Here is a 17,859-nt window from a genome sequence, read left to right on the forward strand (position 1 = left end):
AGACAACCTGCTGATGAGCGTTCAGTTCTCAGAATGTTATTTTAAATCAGCTTTGAACTAATTTGACTATGCCAAGTTTTTTTTTTTTTTTTTTTTTTTTTTTGAGGCGGAGTCTCGCTCTGTCGCCCGGACTGAAGTGCAGTGGCCAGATCTCAGCTCACTGCAGGCTCCGCCTCCCGGGTTTACGCCATTCTCCTGCCTCAGCCTCCCGAGTAGCTGGGACTACAGGCGCCCGCCACCTCGCCCGGCTAGTTTTTGTATTTTTAGTAGAGACGGGGTTTCACCGTGTTAGCCAGGATGGTCTCAATCTCCTGACCTCGTGATCCGCCCGTCTCGGCCTCCCAAAGTGCTGGGATTACAGGCTTGAGCCACCGCGCCCGGCCGACTATGCCAAGTTTTAAAAATAATTTTTTTCTAACCGATTTAATTAGTCACTACAACAGATGTAGTTGTCACATCTGTTAGAAACATATTAGTATGATGCATTCGTCTTTTATGGGCTTTTTAAAAGCACTGTACAAATTTGTAGTTAATAACTCTCCAGTATTGCCACTCTAATCTTATTGAGAAGTGAAGAATGGTGTGGGTGTGGATGTGTGGGTGTGAGGAGAGCTTGTTCCTGTAATGTGAAATCAACAGAAGGTATAGCACTTTATCTCTTACTTCACCTTGGGTAAACCATCTCTTATCTTAACTCTCACAGCTCTAGATTTTATTATATTATTCAGGTGATTATTTCAAACTGATGCTTCAGCCAGGCACCGTGGCTCACACCTATAATCCCAACACTTTGGGAGGCTAAAGCGGGTGGATCACCTGAGGTCGGGCGTTCGAGACCAGTCTGACATGGAGAAATCCTGTCTCTACTAAAAATACAAAATTAACCAGGCGTGGTGGCACATGTCTGTAATCCTTGCTACTCAGGAGGCTCAGGCAGGATAATTGCTTGAACCTGGAAGGCGGAGGTTGCAGTAAGCTGAGATCGCACCATTGCACTCCAGCCGGGGCAACAAGAGTGAAACTCCGTCTCAAAAAGAAAAAAACCTGACACTTCACATTTTAGAGTGGTCTGTTTACTAGCTCAAAGTACGTACCTTGTGATCTAAGTAAAATAACTTCGTAGTATTTCTCCAAAGCCATGTTTTCTTCTATGAGTTTGTTAAAAATGCTAACACAGAAAGCCATTTTTACTGTTATACGATTTCTCAAAAAGATAAAACATAGCTAGTTAATATTCAATAATAGTTTTCTATTAATATTCTATTAATATTCAATAATAGTTTTCTAATAATAGCTGTCTGTTGCATTGGTTCTGTAGAATCAAGGTAACTATTTCTCGGGTTTTTTGTTTGTTTTGTTTCGTTTTGAGACAGAATCTCACTCTGTCACCCAGGCTGGAGTGCAATGGTACAATCTCGGCTCACGGCAACCTCCGCCTCCCAAGTTCAAGCTGTTCTTGTGCCTCAGCCTCCTGAGTAGCTGGAATTACAGACACCCGCCACCACACCTGGCTAATTTTGTATTTTTAGTAGAGATGGGGTTTCACCATGTTGGTCAGGCTGGTCTCGAACTCCTGACCTGAAATGATTCGCCCACCTCAGCCTCCCAAAATACTGGGATTACAGGAATGAGCCACTGGGCCTAGCCTCAAGGTAACTGTTTTCTATATATCAAATTTTCTTAAATGCTTATTATGACTTTTATCCATTTTTAGAACTGAGAATTCTGTGAAATCCTGCCAAACAAATTTAATTTTGTTCCATTCTAACTTCAGAGTTTTTGTACTGGTCATAGCTCCTTTATCTCCATCTTCATCCCTCCACCCCTACCCTTCATAGTGTAATGAAATAAAACTGACCACCAAAGGCTTCTGGTCTCTTAGACATGCTTAGTATAACCTTTAATATTTGCCCAAACACTTTGACTTCTGTAGATCTATTCAGATTTGAGAACACTCATTTGATCTGTGGAGTTCTTGCTGGTGAGTGCAGTGTAAAGGCAAAATTTTCTATTATCTAATAGTTAAAATTTTGCATCCAGCATGGATTTTGAAGCTGTTTGCTTTTACATTCACCTGTTCTGGGGATAATCTAATAACAGCACTATTTAGGAAATTATAAAAACAATGTTTGATGGATAATTATCATTGGCTAATTTCATTTGCTGTCCTTTGTGAGAAGCTGCGTTGTGGAATTATTTTCCTATCATAAGCAATTTTATCAACTCTAGTAAAGGCCCACATCTTCCGGAATAAGCCCCTTTATCCAGATTTTATACAAGCGTAATCTTTATATACCAGAGAATAGCAATAGGACTGTGAAAATGACTCTGAGTTTCATGGAGAAGCTAGTGAGCACTCTAAGGATATATTTCTAGCTAGAAACTAATAGCATACAACCTTAAAAAAAAAAAAAAAAAAGGCAAGAGAGGGTACATCCAAGAGAGAAAAATTAGAATGAAGAGAAATGTATTGCATGACGAAGAATGTCACACTAGAGAGGAAAGATAGAATTTTAACATCACCTTTTGCTAGCCCATCGTTACTCTGTTGTTAGTTTATCCCCATCTTGAGTGTTTGTGATTCTAATGTCCTTTTTTAAACTTCTGAGTGGCCGGAGTTTTCCACTGAAACTGTACAGAACTATTATTTATCAAGCTTTTGGGGGTGGGAACCAGAGGATGTTTCTCTTTTCGGTAATTTTTGTTCTTCTGTCTTCATTTGTTTCCTTTTTTGGCTGAAGAATGGGCTCCTACTGCTTGACTTGTCATCTTTATGTGCTGTTTACACATGGCTTTTGCAAAAGAAGCCATTACCATATCTGATTTATCTTTTATTGCAAGTGCCCATTTAAAAGCATTTGTTTTAACTTAAAAAAAATTGTTTTAATCATCAGGCTAATGTTCCTACTGATTATTATACAACCTAGGGAAATACTGATACAATGTTTCAAAATAGGAAATTACAAATATTTATATTAATGTATAAAGACATATGTTTTGCTCTTAAGAGATTTCCCCCTAGGCACTTAAAGCCATTCTTTGCTGAGACATAACATTGTTATGTTTTGTTAAAGAGAAGAATATAGAAACAAAGCACTCGCAATTAACTGATCTTATCAGGATTAAATTCTACATTTTTTAGTTTGCATGTTGCAGACCATCTGGGGGTATACTTAAATATACTGTTGATAATTTAAGTGACTGTAATATTTATTGTTTACTTTAGTTAAGAACCAGGAGCTGGACTCTTCTGCTGGGTATCTTCCTTCTGTGCTTAGCAAGATAACCTCGATTCCTGCTGGTTCTGTGGGCATTTGCACTGCAAAGCATTTCTTACTGGGTTTGCAAAGCAAGGGTAATGTGCTCTGTGGGTGTATGTGTGTCTGTGCACCCTCACCCCCTATTCCCACTGCCATCTCTGTTCACTTACTTTTACATTTCAAAACTTCTTTTTCTCAATCTATGTAAATCTTACTAAAAAGTTTAATGAATCCCTTTTCCCAGACATATAGAAACACTAATAAAAGTTTTATGTATTAAATTTTCCTCAGATATTTCAGCAAACCACAAAGTCATTGCACAGATGATGGTGACTGATTACAGCATTGGTCATATCATTATTACAAGGCCAGCCTTAAGTCTCATTTTACTTAACAGAATGCAAAATAAAATGAAGATAATGTGAAAAACAATGGTATAGTTTAACGGATGTGGTGGATTGGGGACTACATTGTGTAAAGTGACTGCAGAGGTATATGCTAAATCTCAGACTCTCTTTTTGAGGAAAATGTAGTAATTTCAAGGAGCAAATGTGTGGGTAATAGCAATATAGAAAGGTAAGCTTTAAGGCTAGAAACAGTAATAAATCTCTGACATTTTAAAATAGCTGTAAGTTGTGTGACTAATCAGAAATATTCTATTTTCTTTCTTAACAGACAGTATATATCCCAAAACTATTCATTATTCCTGAGGATCTTGGTTCAGGAATATTTATGAAATAGCCTCATGGTATACCCATTTTAATTCTCCTGTCATAATTTCTTTCTTCAAAGTTGTGATGTTCTCTAAAATATAATGAGGACCTGTTTGAGAACTTGCTAAAAAAAGCTGAAAGGAAGCCCAATTTTACTTAAATCCATAGGCTTTGCCCACTTCAGGAGTGCAAGAAACACCATATAGGGACTTCATGTCTTTATTGCTTTGGTTCATGTTACTTTGCAAAAAGTAATATTTTAAGAAATATAAATCATTCTGGATATGAATTGTGATGTGATAGTATCGATCTATAGTGTATACCGCTAACCTAAAGTTATTGTTTAGATCAGTTTTGGGGATACTTTGATTTTTTTTTTTTTTGTAAATGGAGTCTCACTCTGTCACCAGGCTGGAGTGTAGTGGCATGACCCCAGCTCACAGTAACCTCTGCCTCCTGGGTTCAAGCGATTCTCATGCCTCAGCTTCCTGAGTAGCTGGGATTATAGGCACGCACCACCATGCCTGGCTAATTTTTGTATTTTTAGTAAAGATGGGATTTCACCATGTTGGCCAGGCTGGTCTCGATCTCCTGACCTCATGATTCACCCGCTTCGGCCTCCCAAAGTGCTGGAATTACATGCATAAGCCACCGTGCCCAGCTGATCTTTAATATTTTATATTCCCTATTGCCATCATGACTTTGGCAAGAGAGTGATAATTTCCTTTGAGTATCTTCACTGTTTCAGAGGTACATACCTAAGAAGAAAGTTTACTAAGGAATTAAATCACAGATAACCACTTTTTTTCTTAGGATGGAGTCTTGCTCTGTTGCCCAGACTGGAGTGCAGTGGCGTGATCTCAGCTTACTGCAACCTCCGCCTCCCGGGTTCAAGCAATTCTCCTACCTCAGCCTTGTGAGTAGCTAGAATTACAGGCAACTGCCACCATGCCCAGCTAATTTTTTTGTATTTTTAGTGGAAACGGGATTTCACCATGTTGACCAGGCTGGTTTCAGACTCCTGACTTCAAATGATCCACCCGCCTCAGCCTCCCAAATTGCTAGGATTACGGGCATGAGCCACTACACCTGGCCAACAACCACATTTTAAATCACTTTCCTGATAATATCCTTTCTACCTCTAAATCAGAAAACATTAAAATACAATGAAACTACAACTTAAATGTGAAGTATTTCTTTTCCACTGGATATACAGATATATTAAATTTATCATCGACTTTGACTTTTTTTAACCCCAAGTTTATAACCTCCACCTGCCAGACTCAAGTGATCCTCCCACCTCAGCCTCCTTAGTGGCTGGGAATATAGGCACATGCCACCACACCTGGCTAATTTTTTGTGTTTTTGGTAGAGATGGGGTCTTGCCACATTATCGAGGCTGGTCTCGAACTTCTGGACTCAAACGATCTGCCCGCCTCACCCTCCCAAAGTGCTGGGATTAAAGGCGTGAACCACCTCACCCAGCTGACTTTGACTTTCAAAACCAACTAACTAAATGACCAAGGTTTGATATGATATTCCCCTTATAAAAGAGAACTTTTATACTACGTACCAGTTACTAGCTTATAATTCTTTCCTCTAACTACTTTTTTCTTTTAGAAACCTATTAAGGCTTATTTTTTACTGTTTTTAAAAGGCTTGGAAGATATTAAGGATTTTTTAGCACTTTCTGCATAAATTGTTTACTAGACTCTTCAGGTTTTAAAGATCATTTCACTACTGAAACCAGATACAAATGCTTGCATAAGAAAATAATCACTTTATTACAAAATTAATACATACTTATTTTAGAAAGGCTAGGAAACACAGAAAAATCACAAACAAAAAGATCGTTTGCAATCCCATGATTATTAATATTTTTGTACACCTTAAAATGTTTTTCTTGTTTTTTTGAGATGGAGTCTCACTCTGTCACCAGGCTAGAGTGCAGTGGCGTAATCTCGGCTCATGGCAACCTCTGTCTCCCAGGTTTAAGTGATTCTCCTGCCTCAGCCTCCCAAGTAGCTGGGACTATAGGCACATGCCATCACACCCAACTAATTTTTGTATTTTTAGTAGAGACAAGGTTTCACCATGTTGGCCAGGATGGTCTCAATCTCTTGACCTCATGATCCACCTGCCTCAGCCTCCCAAAGTGCTGGGATTACAGGCGTGAACCACCGTGCCTGGCCACCTTAAGATCTTTTTCGTGTATATATGTATACATTGGAAAATATAATTTTTAAATGGCTAAGAAAGCATAACTGATCAAGAGGAGGGTTTAGTCTTTGAATTATATAGAAAGATAAAGTGAGATAATAGCAGTGTGTTTTCTTAATTTTAATAGAGAAAGGAGTTGTTTTTCTATTGCCACTCAAAGGTAAAATTGGTCTTCACTAAGTGGGGAACAAGTGACTAAATGTGTGGGGATAAAATTACTACACAGGTACTCTTACATGGCTTTTATGTAGCAAAATTTTAGAAAAATTTTCAGAATATATTTTCACTTTGATCTCTTAAAGGATAAGACAGTCTTGTAAGCATAACTGTGGTTCTTTTTTTTTTTCTTTCTTTGAGACAGAGTCTCACTGTCACCCAGGCTGGCGTGCAGTGGCACAATCTCAGTTCACTGCAAGTTCCGCCTCCCGGGTTCACGCCATTCTCCTGCCTCAGCCTCCCGAGTAGCTGGGACTACAGGCGCCCACCACCATGCCCAGCTAATTTTTTGGATTTATAGTAGAGACAGGGTTTCACCGTGTTAGCCAGGATGGTCTCCATCTCCTGACCTCGTGATCCGCCAGCCTCGGCCTCCCAAAGTGCTGGGATTACAGGTTGAGCTGCCATGCCCAGCCAACCATGGTTCTTTTGATAGTCTCTTCAAATATGTAAATCCTTACTTCAAAAATAACCTGAAAAGAAAAAGACTCTGGATTGCATTTAATGGAGCAACAGCAAAATACCTATAAAACACCCATATCTTGCTTTTTTTTTTGAGCTGGAGTTTTGCTCTTGTTGCCCAGGCTGGAGTGCAGTGGCACAATCTCGGCTCACTGCAACCTCCACCTCCTGGGTTCAAGCGATTCTCCTGCCTCAGCCTCCCGAGTAGCTGGGATTACAGGCACGTGGCACCACGCCTGGCTAATTTTGTATTTTTAGTAAAGACGGGGTTTCTCCATGTTGGTCAGGCTGGTCTCGAACTCCCCACCTCAGGTGATCACCCACCTTGGTCTCCCAAAGTGCTGGGATTGTAGGCATGAGCCACCGTGCCCAGCCCATATCCTGCTTTTAATAATCTGGAATTCATAGGTCAAAAAAGGGGTAATTTATAACTCATAAAGGCACATGTATAATCAGGGTCTGATGATTCTGAGACATAATCCCTTTGCATAAATAGTTTTTGAGAGAAAGCCTTTAGGAAAAAAAATCTTGTTTTCTTCCCCAAAACAAAGAAAATACTGAATTATCATACTTAGCAGGAGCAATTGACTTTTTAAATGAAATTGAGAATCTTCAAATAATGTTTCTGTTCAATTAAATATTTGTCTAGTATTCTTTTTTTCATATTATTAAAATCAACTAGATATCATTGTAGTACTTTATATATATAGGCAGCCAGTCTTTCTATCATAGCATCTTTTTTCCTTTTTCTTTTTCTTTGAGATGGAGCCTCCCTCCTGTCGCACAAGCTGGAGTGCAGTGGCACAATTTCAGCTCACTGCAACCTCCACCTCCTGGGTTCAAGCGATTCTCCTTCCTCAGTCTCTCGAATAGCTGGGATTATAGGTGTGCACCACTACGCCTGGCTAATTTTTATATTTTTAGTAGAGACGGGGCTTCGCCTCGTTGTCTAGGCTGGTCCTGAACTCCTGACCTCAGGTGACCCACCCCCCTTGGCCTCCCAAAGTGCTAGGATTACAGGTGTGAGCCACCACACCCGGCCAGCATCTTTTTTCTTACAGATTCCCCATCAATTCAGGTAAGCAACATCTAGATTAACACCTTTGAATCACATTAAGTCTCAACTTTGCCTTTTTGTCACTGAGGATGGTTCAGACACAGCCATATATTATCTTCTACTTGAGAAGATCCCTTTCAAGTTTTTAGGCTAATTTGGTATGTGCAGTTGCAGTCTTATATAATCCAGTGGCCCTTGATGATGGTCACAGCCAAAGGCAACAACACTGTCAGAATTCTTTACTGATATTAAATGCCAAATTCTGGGTGTCTTGTGACGTGGAGACTTTGTATCTTCTTCTGACCAGTCTTGTCTTCTGGCTTTTCAGCCTTCTTATATGTAAAAATGTAGTGTCAGCCACTAAGAACAGACTGTTAAGAGGAGTTTGGACGCTGTTTGTACTTCTCAAAGTTAGAGTCAGGTTTGCTATGTGTTATTTTGAGCATAATAGGACATGTCCTGAAGCTGGGCACACTGGCATGTGCCTGTAGTCCTAGCTAATTGGGAGCCTGAGGTGGGAAGATCCCTTGGGCCCAGGGATTTGAATCCTGCCTGAACAACATAGCAAGAGCCTATTTCTAAAAAATAAATACATACATAAGTAAAATAAATAGGACATGTGCTTTGGTCCTACTTGAAATACCTTCTGGTGTCATGGGAAGAAGATGGGCTCTAGAACCAGAGAGAGATCTGAGTTTAAACAGTAGCTGCCCATCTGTTCATCCATAAAATAGAAATAATGACTACTTCATAATTATTGTGTCAATAATTCAATGAAAAAACATGCTGAAGTGATTAGCACAGCACCTGGCACATGGTAAACATACGAAAATATTAGGTTTCTCTTATTTTACTGATGGAGGAGATAAAATGCTGGACTAGACTCTGAGTCTGGTCAAATGAGCCACTGTTTATTTCTTCCTAAGCGTGCTTTTCTAAACATTTTAGTTACTGAATAGCACAGGGCAAAGAAGAAGTTCTCAAGTGACCTGGATTTACCTAACATACCTTCAACATGTTTTTACTGAGCATCTATTACATACCAAAAATTGTACAAGCAAGAGAGCTAAGTAAGACAATAACAAGTTCTCATCCCCCAAGGATTTTGTAGTCTAATGGAAAAGACAGATGAATATGCCAATGATGATAGGGTACAATGGGAACAAAAGAGGACTGTTATCTAAACATATTTTAAGCAGCCAAGGAAAATCTCGAAGAAATGACAATTGAGCTAAGTGTGGACTTCCAGGCAGAAGGAATAACATTTACAAAGGCACAGAGGTAAGAGAAAGATGCTCTGTCCTAGGAACTAAAAATAGTTGAAGTAATGGGGAGAAGGATATATGTGGAGGTGTAGCTGGATGAAGCTGGAGAGAGAGGTAAGGGTCAGATTTTAAAGTATTTTCTGTCTTACTAAAACCCAATGAAGGGTTTTAAACTAGAAAGTTGAATTTTCAATGTTTAGTTTTAGAAATAAGCACTTCAGCAGCATGATGACACATTCAAGGAAGGTTTGAGATAAGAAGAAAGGAAAGAAGAAAAACTATTGATGGCATTTGTGGTAATCTGGATGAGGCATTCTAAGAGCTTTAACAGGCCGGGCACAGTGGCTCACACCTGTAATCTCAACACTTTGGGAGGCCGTGGTGGGCAGATTACTTGAGGTCAGGAGTTCAAGACCAGCCTGGCCAACATGATGAAACCGTGTCTTGACTAAAAATACAAAAATTAGCTGGGCATGGTGGCATGCATCAGTAACCCCAGCTACTTGGAGGTTGAGGCAGGAGAATCACTTGAACCCGGAAGATGGAGGTTTCAGTGAGCTGAGATTGCACCACTTTACTCCAGCTTGGGCGAAGAGCTTGAACAAAGGTAGTAAATGTGGGAATTGATGAGGGAAACATTAAAGCAAATAGATAAAGGAGATACTAAAATGGAATAAAAATGCCTTGGTGACATAATCTCTGGGGGTTAGCGGATAAATATAAGGAAGGAGTTGAAGATGATTCTCAGAATTCTGGCATGCATGACTGAATGGATGGATATACCTTCTACCAATATGATAGAAATGATGGAGGGGCCAGATGCGGTGGCTCACTTCTGTAATCCCAGCACTTTGGGAGGCTGAAGCAGGCGGATCACCTGAAGTCAAGACCAGCCTGACCAACATGGAGAAACCCTGTCTCTACTAAAAATACAAAATTAGGCAGGTGCGGTGGCGAATGCCTGTAATCCCAGCTACTTGGGAGGCTCAGGCAGGAGAATCGCTTGAACCTGGGAGGCAGGGGTTGCAGTGAGCCGACATCGCACCATTACACTCCAGCCTGGGCAACAAGAGCGAAACCCTGTCTCAAAGAAAAGGAAAAAAAAAAAAAGAAGAAATGATGGAGGAAGTTGGGGAGGGAAGCCTAGACAGCAGCAGAGATGAGTTTAGTTTGCAACATGTTGCTGTCTGCACCCCTGGGAGGATGCTCAACAAATAGTTGTCTCTGTTGTCCTAGAGATCTGGATAACAGTGTCAACTGGAAAAGCTGATTTGACCATATGTGAGAGTGCTATAAATGGTAATCCAACCTAACTGCTATGTTCTTCTTTTATTTCTGAAGACTAGTACATATTAGGTACTCAGTAAATATTTGTTGGGTTGAAATTACTGTGTCTAGGGCTTTTATCATTGTTCTCTTCTATACATGCTTTGGAAAACAATAGATTGATCTGTCTAATTTAACTCAGCAGTAGGCAAGTTTGGGTCAGGTGGTGCTGACCTAAGTAATGTTTAGTTCACAAATAGCTTCTTGATGACAGACTACCACTTACCACTTGAACAAACTGGCACAAAATTGACTCTTACTTGATTATCTTAGGTATTTTTCTGATTATTAATCAGCCTTCTCAGTTGTGACAAATTATTTAAAGAAGCCCAAAGTTCCTCTCCATGTGAATGGGTTTAGATAGCTATTCACAATGCTAGGACTAGCATGTAGCAATTTCAGAAAGCCTATTTGTTTTACCAGCCGATCTATTTTTGAACAGCTCTGTAGCCACTTGCCTGACTCAAAAGAAACAGTGAGATAAGTGCCCTGGAAAGTAGCATAGCATCTTAACAATATGACAGATTCATTCTAGTGTCCTCCAGGCCCTAGCACATTATAGGTGCTCTGCTCATTGGTTGGTTGAATTAAATGAGGAAGTATACAATATGGTTTCATATACAGTATGTTATTGTATTTGATCCTCAGAACCCTGTAAGTCAAACCAAGTATTATTTTCATGTTAAATATGAAGAAATTCATATATTCTTGTCAAGAATAATTGCTGTATCTCAGATACATTTGCAGACAGAGACAGCCCTGTTGTCAGTCTTTCAGTTCCATCTTTCATATCCTAAGTCATATTTGTTATCAGCCAATGAAAGATCTACCTAATATGAATTCAGCTGGTGCCAGTTTGAGATGCTTTTGAGTTGCATGTTTCAAGATGGCTTAGGAGTGAAGCTGGCCTGAAGTTCCTGTGTGTAGTGTGTCTTTCCTTGCCTTTATAGAGCCCTGGTTAATATTAATCAAAATGGAGGCTGGTTTACAAGTTAAGGAGCAGCAGTGATTTTCCTAATATAATACATGTAACATTGCTTTGAGTACTACAATGTGTAAGCTGGTTCAGACTGTATTGTTTATTCATAGGAACACCTTCTTACCTTCTTTTTTTTTTTTTGAGATGGAGTTTCGCTCTTGTTGCCCAGGCTGGAATGCAATGGTGCGATCTTGGCTCACCACAACCTCTGCCTCCCAGGTTCAAGCAGTTCTCCTGCCTCAGCCTCCTGAGTAGCTGGGATTACAGGCATGTGCCACCATGCCTGGCTAATTTTGTATTTTTAGTAGAGATGGGGTTTCTCCATGTTGGACAGGCTCGAACTCCCAGCCTCAGGTGATCCACCCACCTTGGTCTCCCAAAGTGCTGGGATTACAGGCGTGAGCCACTGTGCCCGGCCAGGAACACCTTCTTAAGAGTTCCTTTCTTTATTGTTTCTCTGTGGTTTATAATATGGTCGAAGGCTCTTACCAATATTTCATGCCTAAGTGGTTTATATACAGCTCTCTGGTGAGCACATGCATATGTCACTTGCCATGACATTTGGCTTTGGTTAGGTTATTTCTTTTTCTTCTTTTGACTTTTATTTTAGGTACATGTGCAGGTTTGTTATGTAGGTAAATTCGTGTCATGGGGGTTTGTTTTACAGATTATTTTGTCACCCAAGTACTAAGCCTAGTACCCAATAGTTATTTTTTCTGATCCTCTCCTTCCTCCCACCCTGCACCCCAAGTAGGCTCTGGTGTCTGTTGTTCCCCTTGTATCCATGTGTTCTCATCATTTAGGTCCCACTTATAAATGAGAACATGCAGTGTTTGCTTTTATTGTTCCTGTGTTAGTTTGCTAAGGATAATGGCCTCCAGCTCCATCCATGTTCCTGCAAAGGACATGAGCTCGTTCTTTTTTATGGCTGCATAGTATTCCATGGTGTGTGTGTGTGTGTGTGTGTGTGTGTGTGTATGTGTATGTGTGTGTGTATATATATATATCACATTTTCTTTATCTAATTTGCCATTGATGGGAATTTAGGCTGATTTTATATATTTGTCATTGTGAATTGTGCTACAATAAACATACACATGCATGTGTCTTTTTTTTTTTTTTTTTTTTTTTTTGAGACATAGTCTCGCTCTGTCGCCCAGGCTGGAGTGCAGTGGCCGGATCTCGGCTCACTGCAAGCTCCGCCTCCCGGGTTCACGCCATTGTCCTGCCTCAGCCTCCCGAGTGGCTGGGACTACAGGCGCCCGCCACCTCGCCCGGCTAGTTTTTTGTATTTTTTAGTAGAGACGGGGTTTCACCGTGTTAGCCAGGATGGTCTCGATCTGCTGACCTCGTGATCCACCCGTCTCGGCCTCCCAAAGTGCTGGGATTACAGGCTTGAGCCACCGCGCCCGGCCTGCATGTGTCTTAATGGTAAAATGATTTATATTCCTTTGGGTATACACTTTATAATGTGATTGCTGGGTCAAATGTTAGTTCTGTTTTAGCTCCAATTCTGTAGGTTATTTGTTTACTCTATTGATAGTTTCTTACACTGTGCAGAAGCTCTTAAGTTTAATTAGATCCCATTTGTCAGTTTTTGCTTTTGTTGTGATTGCTTTTGGCATCTTCATCATAAAATCTTTGCCAGTTCTTGGCTGGGCGCGGTGGCTCATGCTTGTAATCCCAGCACTTTGGGAGGCCAAGGTGAGCAGGTCACGAGGTCAGGAGATCAAGACCAGCCTGGCTAACATGGCGAAACCCCGTCTCTGCTAAAAATACAAAAATTAGCCAGATGTGGTGACACACGTCTATAGTCCCAGCTACTTTGGAGGCTGACGCAGGAAAATGGCTTGAACTCAGGAGACAGAGCTTGCAGTGAGCCAGGATCACGCCACTACACTCCAACCTGGGTGACAGAGCGAGATTGTGTCTCAAAAAAAAAAAAAAGAATTACCAGTTCCTGTGTTCGGAATGCTATTGCCTAGGTTGTCTTCAGGGTTTTTATTAGTTTTGGGTTTTACATTTCAGTCTTTAATCCATCTTGAGTTGACTTTTGTGTATGGTATAAGGAAGGAATCCAGCTTCAATCTTGTGTATATGGCTAGCCAGTTATCCCAGCACCATTTATTGAATAGAGAATCCTTCCTTTCCTCAATGCTTGTTTTTGTGAGCTTTGCCGAGGATCAGATAGTTGTAGATGTGTGGCCTTATTTCTAGGTTCTCTATTCTGTTTCATATGTCCGTTTTCATACCAGTACACCATGCTAGTGTTTGTTTTGTTGTTGTTGTTGTCGTTGTCATTTTCTTTTCTTTTCTTTTTTTTGCGGCGGAGTCTCACTCTATCACCCCTGGCTGGAGTGCAGTGGCTTGATCCCAGCTCACTGCAACCTCCACCTTCCGAGTTTAAGCAATTCTCCTGCTTCAGCCTCCCAGGTAGCTGGGACTACAGGCACATGCCACCATGCCCAGCTCATTTTTGTATTTTTGTAGAGACAGGATTTTGCCACATTGGCCAGGGTGGTCTCGAACTCCTGACCTCAGGTGATCTGCCCACCTCAGCCTCCCAAAGTGGTGGGATTACAGGCATAAACGGGGTTTTGCATTGTTGGCCAGGCTGGTCTCAAACTCCTGACCTCAAGTGATCTGCCCGCCTCAGCCTCCCAGAGTGCTGGGATTACAGACATGAACCACCATGCCCAACTCACCATGCTGTTTTGGTTACTATAGCCCTGTGGTATTGTAGAGATCTTTCACCTTCCTGGTTAGTTGGCATTCCTAGGTATTTTATTCTTTTTGTGGCAAGGTTATTTATTTTTCAAATGACTCATTCATTTCCTACTAGTGTGAATTCCTTCTTCTTCCACCTAGAGCACCTTTCTTTTAACTTTAGGAATAGGTCCATCTACTGGGATGGTATCGTCTCATCCACATGCTCTTCCAGGTACAGTGCTCCCGCAGTATCTGTGGGACCTTGGTTCCAGGACCTCCCCTGGATACCAAAATCCACAAATGCTCAAGTCTTGGATTTAAAATGTTATGGTATTTATATATAACTTATGCATATTCTCCTGAATACTTTAAATCGTCTCTAGATTACTCATAATACCTAATACAATATAAATGCTATGTAAATAGTTGTTATACTGTATTCTTTAAGGAACAATGACAAGAAAAAAGTCTGCACATATTCAGCATAGATGCAGTTTTTTTTTCCAAATACTTTTGATCCATGGTTGGTTGAATCTATGGATGCAGAACCCACAGATACAGAGCGCTGACACTACTTGCTTTAGAACTGTTTTTCCTGTGGAGTGAGGTATTCGGCCCAGGAGGGAACTCTGTGTTTCCAGGATTTATTTCTCTTGGAGGTTGGAAGTGTTGTGTCTTTTATCTGTGAAGAAATACATATCAGCTGCTGGGTCATTTTAATTGTTTACAAAGAAACATTTCACCATTTTTGATATCATGTTTGATGTCATGACAATGATTGAAGTAAGCCTGTGCTAGATGTACTCAACTTCTGGCTCCCTGACAACTAGTCTAGATTTTGGCTTCTCCATGCAGGGCTAGTGTGAGAATACATACGGTTTGGAAATATGAAACATTTTTCAACCTGATTAGGTTCCTTACGAATATATTTTGCCTGTAATCCCAGCACTGTGGGAGGCCATGGTGGGAGGATTATGGGAGGCCAGGAGTTTGAGATCAGCCTGAACTACATAGTGAGACCCTGTTTCTACAAAAAATGTAAAACCTAGCCAAGTTTTGGTGGAGCATTCCTATAGTTCTAACTATTCTGAAGGCTGAGGCAGGAGGATCCCTTAAATCCAGGAATTCAAGGCTGCAGTGAGCTATGGTTATACCACTGTACTGCAGCCTGGGTGACAGAGTGAGACCCTGTCTCAAAGAAAAAAAAAACAATATATTTTGACTGACTCACAAATTGCATTGTGTCCTGTGCCTAGTAATAACTTAGGCATTTAGGAATGACAAAGTAACTCCTTTAAGTATGTTACACAAGGAAGACCATAGGAATATAAATTGCTGGATAATTGTTTTTCAGATTAATAATGATATAGAAATAGGACCAAAATGAGGTTAGAACTGCTTAAGCTGCTGATAATGTGTAGTGAACAGCAGTTCTTCCTTTTGACCATGTTATCAGCTAAGATTCATAGTTTATATTAGTAGCAATATTTTTGAGGCTTCCAAAAATCACTGTTGATTCTCAGAGTTCATTCTCCCACTTATACCTAATCTTCTTGCTTTTGTATGTGTTCATTCATTTGTAGAGTATAAATGGCATTCGCACAGAGGAGGTGGCTGTCGTGACAAAGGGGCCATCTACTAACCCTGACTCTGAATGGGAGGGTCCCAAGCATTCGGTAGTTCCTAGTAAAAGCCAGATGACCACCCCGTCGGAGTCTCTGCAAAGCTTTGCCTTTGGCTCCCTCTCCATAAGCAGCAAGGAGACAGAAGAGAAGGAGGAGGGGGCAGCTGGCTATCTTGATATTAAGGAGATGCCAAGAGGCCCAACTGGGGAATGTATAGGAATGGAGGAACAGGCCGGTGCCTTAAAGTTCTCAGTAACACCAGCTTCCTGTCAGCTGCAACCTGGTGAAAAAAAGGCAGAGAGTAGTGAAGAACATGTTACACCAGGAGAGCCACTTGGAAAACAAAATGGATCATTTCTTGACTTTCATGTGGGTAACCAGTTCCCCACCCTCATTCGAAGTTTCCAGGTAGTAACTTATTCAATGATGCAGGTCTAATGACTGTCTTTGGAAGAGGGCCAGAATCTGTCCTGTGTAGGAGATGGTGGTGGTGTGCTGAGGGTAGTGGCCTCCCTGCTGTTTTCAAAATCACAGAGTAAAATTAAAGTCTTTGATTGTGCCAAAGAAATTCATTCAAAGCAATTAACTCCATGGCTAGAAATGCTTTCTTCTCTGATAACTGAACAAAACTCCAGCTGTCGGTCTTTATGAAGCTGGTTAAGTGTGTTCATCTTTTCCTTGCTCAAGTGTGGGCCATGGAAAGAGGTGAATTGTGGCAACTTCTTTGGTGAGGAGGCTTCAGTGTTCTGAGACGATGCTTAAAAAATTCAAATACTCTTAATTAAAGGGGCAACTCATCTTCTTATGAGATTTCAGGCCCCAAATTATTTATGTACTGCAGCCACATTGTGCAGCCCACCACTCCCACTGACCCCACCCACAAGAGCTTCCAGGGTCATAGGCACTGATTTCCTATGCTAAGGTGGTTGGCCACTTAACCTTATCACAATCAAATGGTAATTTCAGGGTGATTTATACACCTGGGAAAGGTGAGCAGATGGACAAGAAGGCCTTTGATATTCCACTAATATTCATTCTTCTGAAATTCTGGGATTAATCACCAGGTGGTGGTAGAACTGATTGTTTTTTTCTTTCCAGTTTTCCAAATACTGCCTCTTCTCAGTAACTCCAAAGTGAATCTCTGACATTGATTTGAAAGAAGTTAATGAAGTCGAGGGTAATGCATTCCATTGCCACTGCTGTTTCATGTACCGTTTGTACTTAGTGGAGGAAATGTGGCTGGTTTTCTTAATTATAATGGTACAGACACAAGGACAAATCAAAGTGATTGCTGTTTGGCAAATCATTTTATATTCAGATTCTGAAGGTCAGTCTGAAGTGTTTTATATCACCAATCATAACTGTCTGATCTTACAGCTTTCCAATAAGCTTATGAAAGTTATTACAGTAATGCCGCTTTTTAATATCCCTCATGATTTGACACCTTGTCAGGATTACTTTGGAATACTGTCGAAGTCTTGGGCAAAAGTAAACACCTTTGGAGATTGAGCTAGCCCTTTACTTAATTAAAGCTAACACTTTGATCAGATCAGTGTCAGAAGATTACTTCTCCATTGCCTTCAGAAACACTCTAGTAACTCTTTCCTTACTGCTTCACAGCCTCCCCTGGTGAAGACACAAACTGTCACCATCTCAGATAATACCAATGCTGTGAAAAGTGAAATCCCAACCAAAGACGTCCCTATTGTCCACACTGAGACCAAGACCATCACTTACGAGGCTGCCCAGGTAGGACATGGTCTGATGCTTCAGAACCAAAGGCTGCAAACAAAATTAATAACCTTTCTTCACAGAGTTTCTGGTCATTTATCACCAAGAATACCAGGTTTTTCTGGGGCAGTTCTTTTTAGAAGAGATTACTGGTCTAAGAAGGTCCCAGACTACTTTATCTAAAGCAAAATATTGAGCAGGACACACTGGTGTGTGCCTGTAGTCCCAGCTACTCAGGAGGCTGATGTGGGAGGATCTCCTGAGCCCAGGAAACTCCATCTGAATTTTTTTTTTTT

General features: G+C 40.7%; 1 protein-coding gene across 16 annotated transcripts in view; it reads left to right on the top strand.

Annotated features, from left to right (window-relative positions):
- Nucleotides 1-17,859, top strand: part of EPB41 (erythrocyte membrane protein band 4.1) — a 231,912-nt gene that overhangs the window by 192,582 nt on the left and 21,471 nt on the right. For 8 of the 16 annotated variants that reach the window (XM_010380323.2, XM_030913695.1, XM_010380317.2 and 5 more), the window contains 2 exons: nt 15,791-16,240; nt 17,453-17,581. The exons of 2 other annotated variants lie outside the window; for them this stretch is intronic. In XM_010380323.2, the coding sequence (XP_010378625.1) occupies nt 15,791-16,240; nt 17,453-17,581 (579 nt within the window). The remainder of the gene's footprint in view (nt 1-15,790; nt 16,241-17,452; nt 17,582-17,859) is intronic. 6 more of the 16 variants (XM_010380325.2, XM_010380321.2, XM_010380324.2 and 3 more) reach the window with 2 other exon arrangements.

Source organism: Rhinopithecus roxellana, chromosome 12 (assembly GCF_007565055.1).
Source record: "Rhinopithecus roxellana isolate Shanxi Qingling chromosome 12, ASM756505v1, whole genome shotgun sequence".
NCBI classification, from domain to species: Eukaryota; Metazoa; Chordata; class Mammalia; order Primates; family Cercopithecidae; genus Rhinopithecus; species Rhinopithecus roxellana.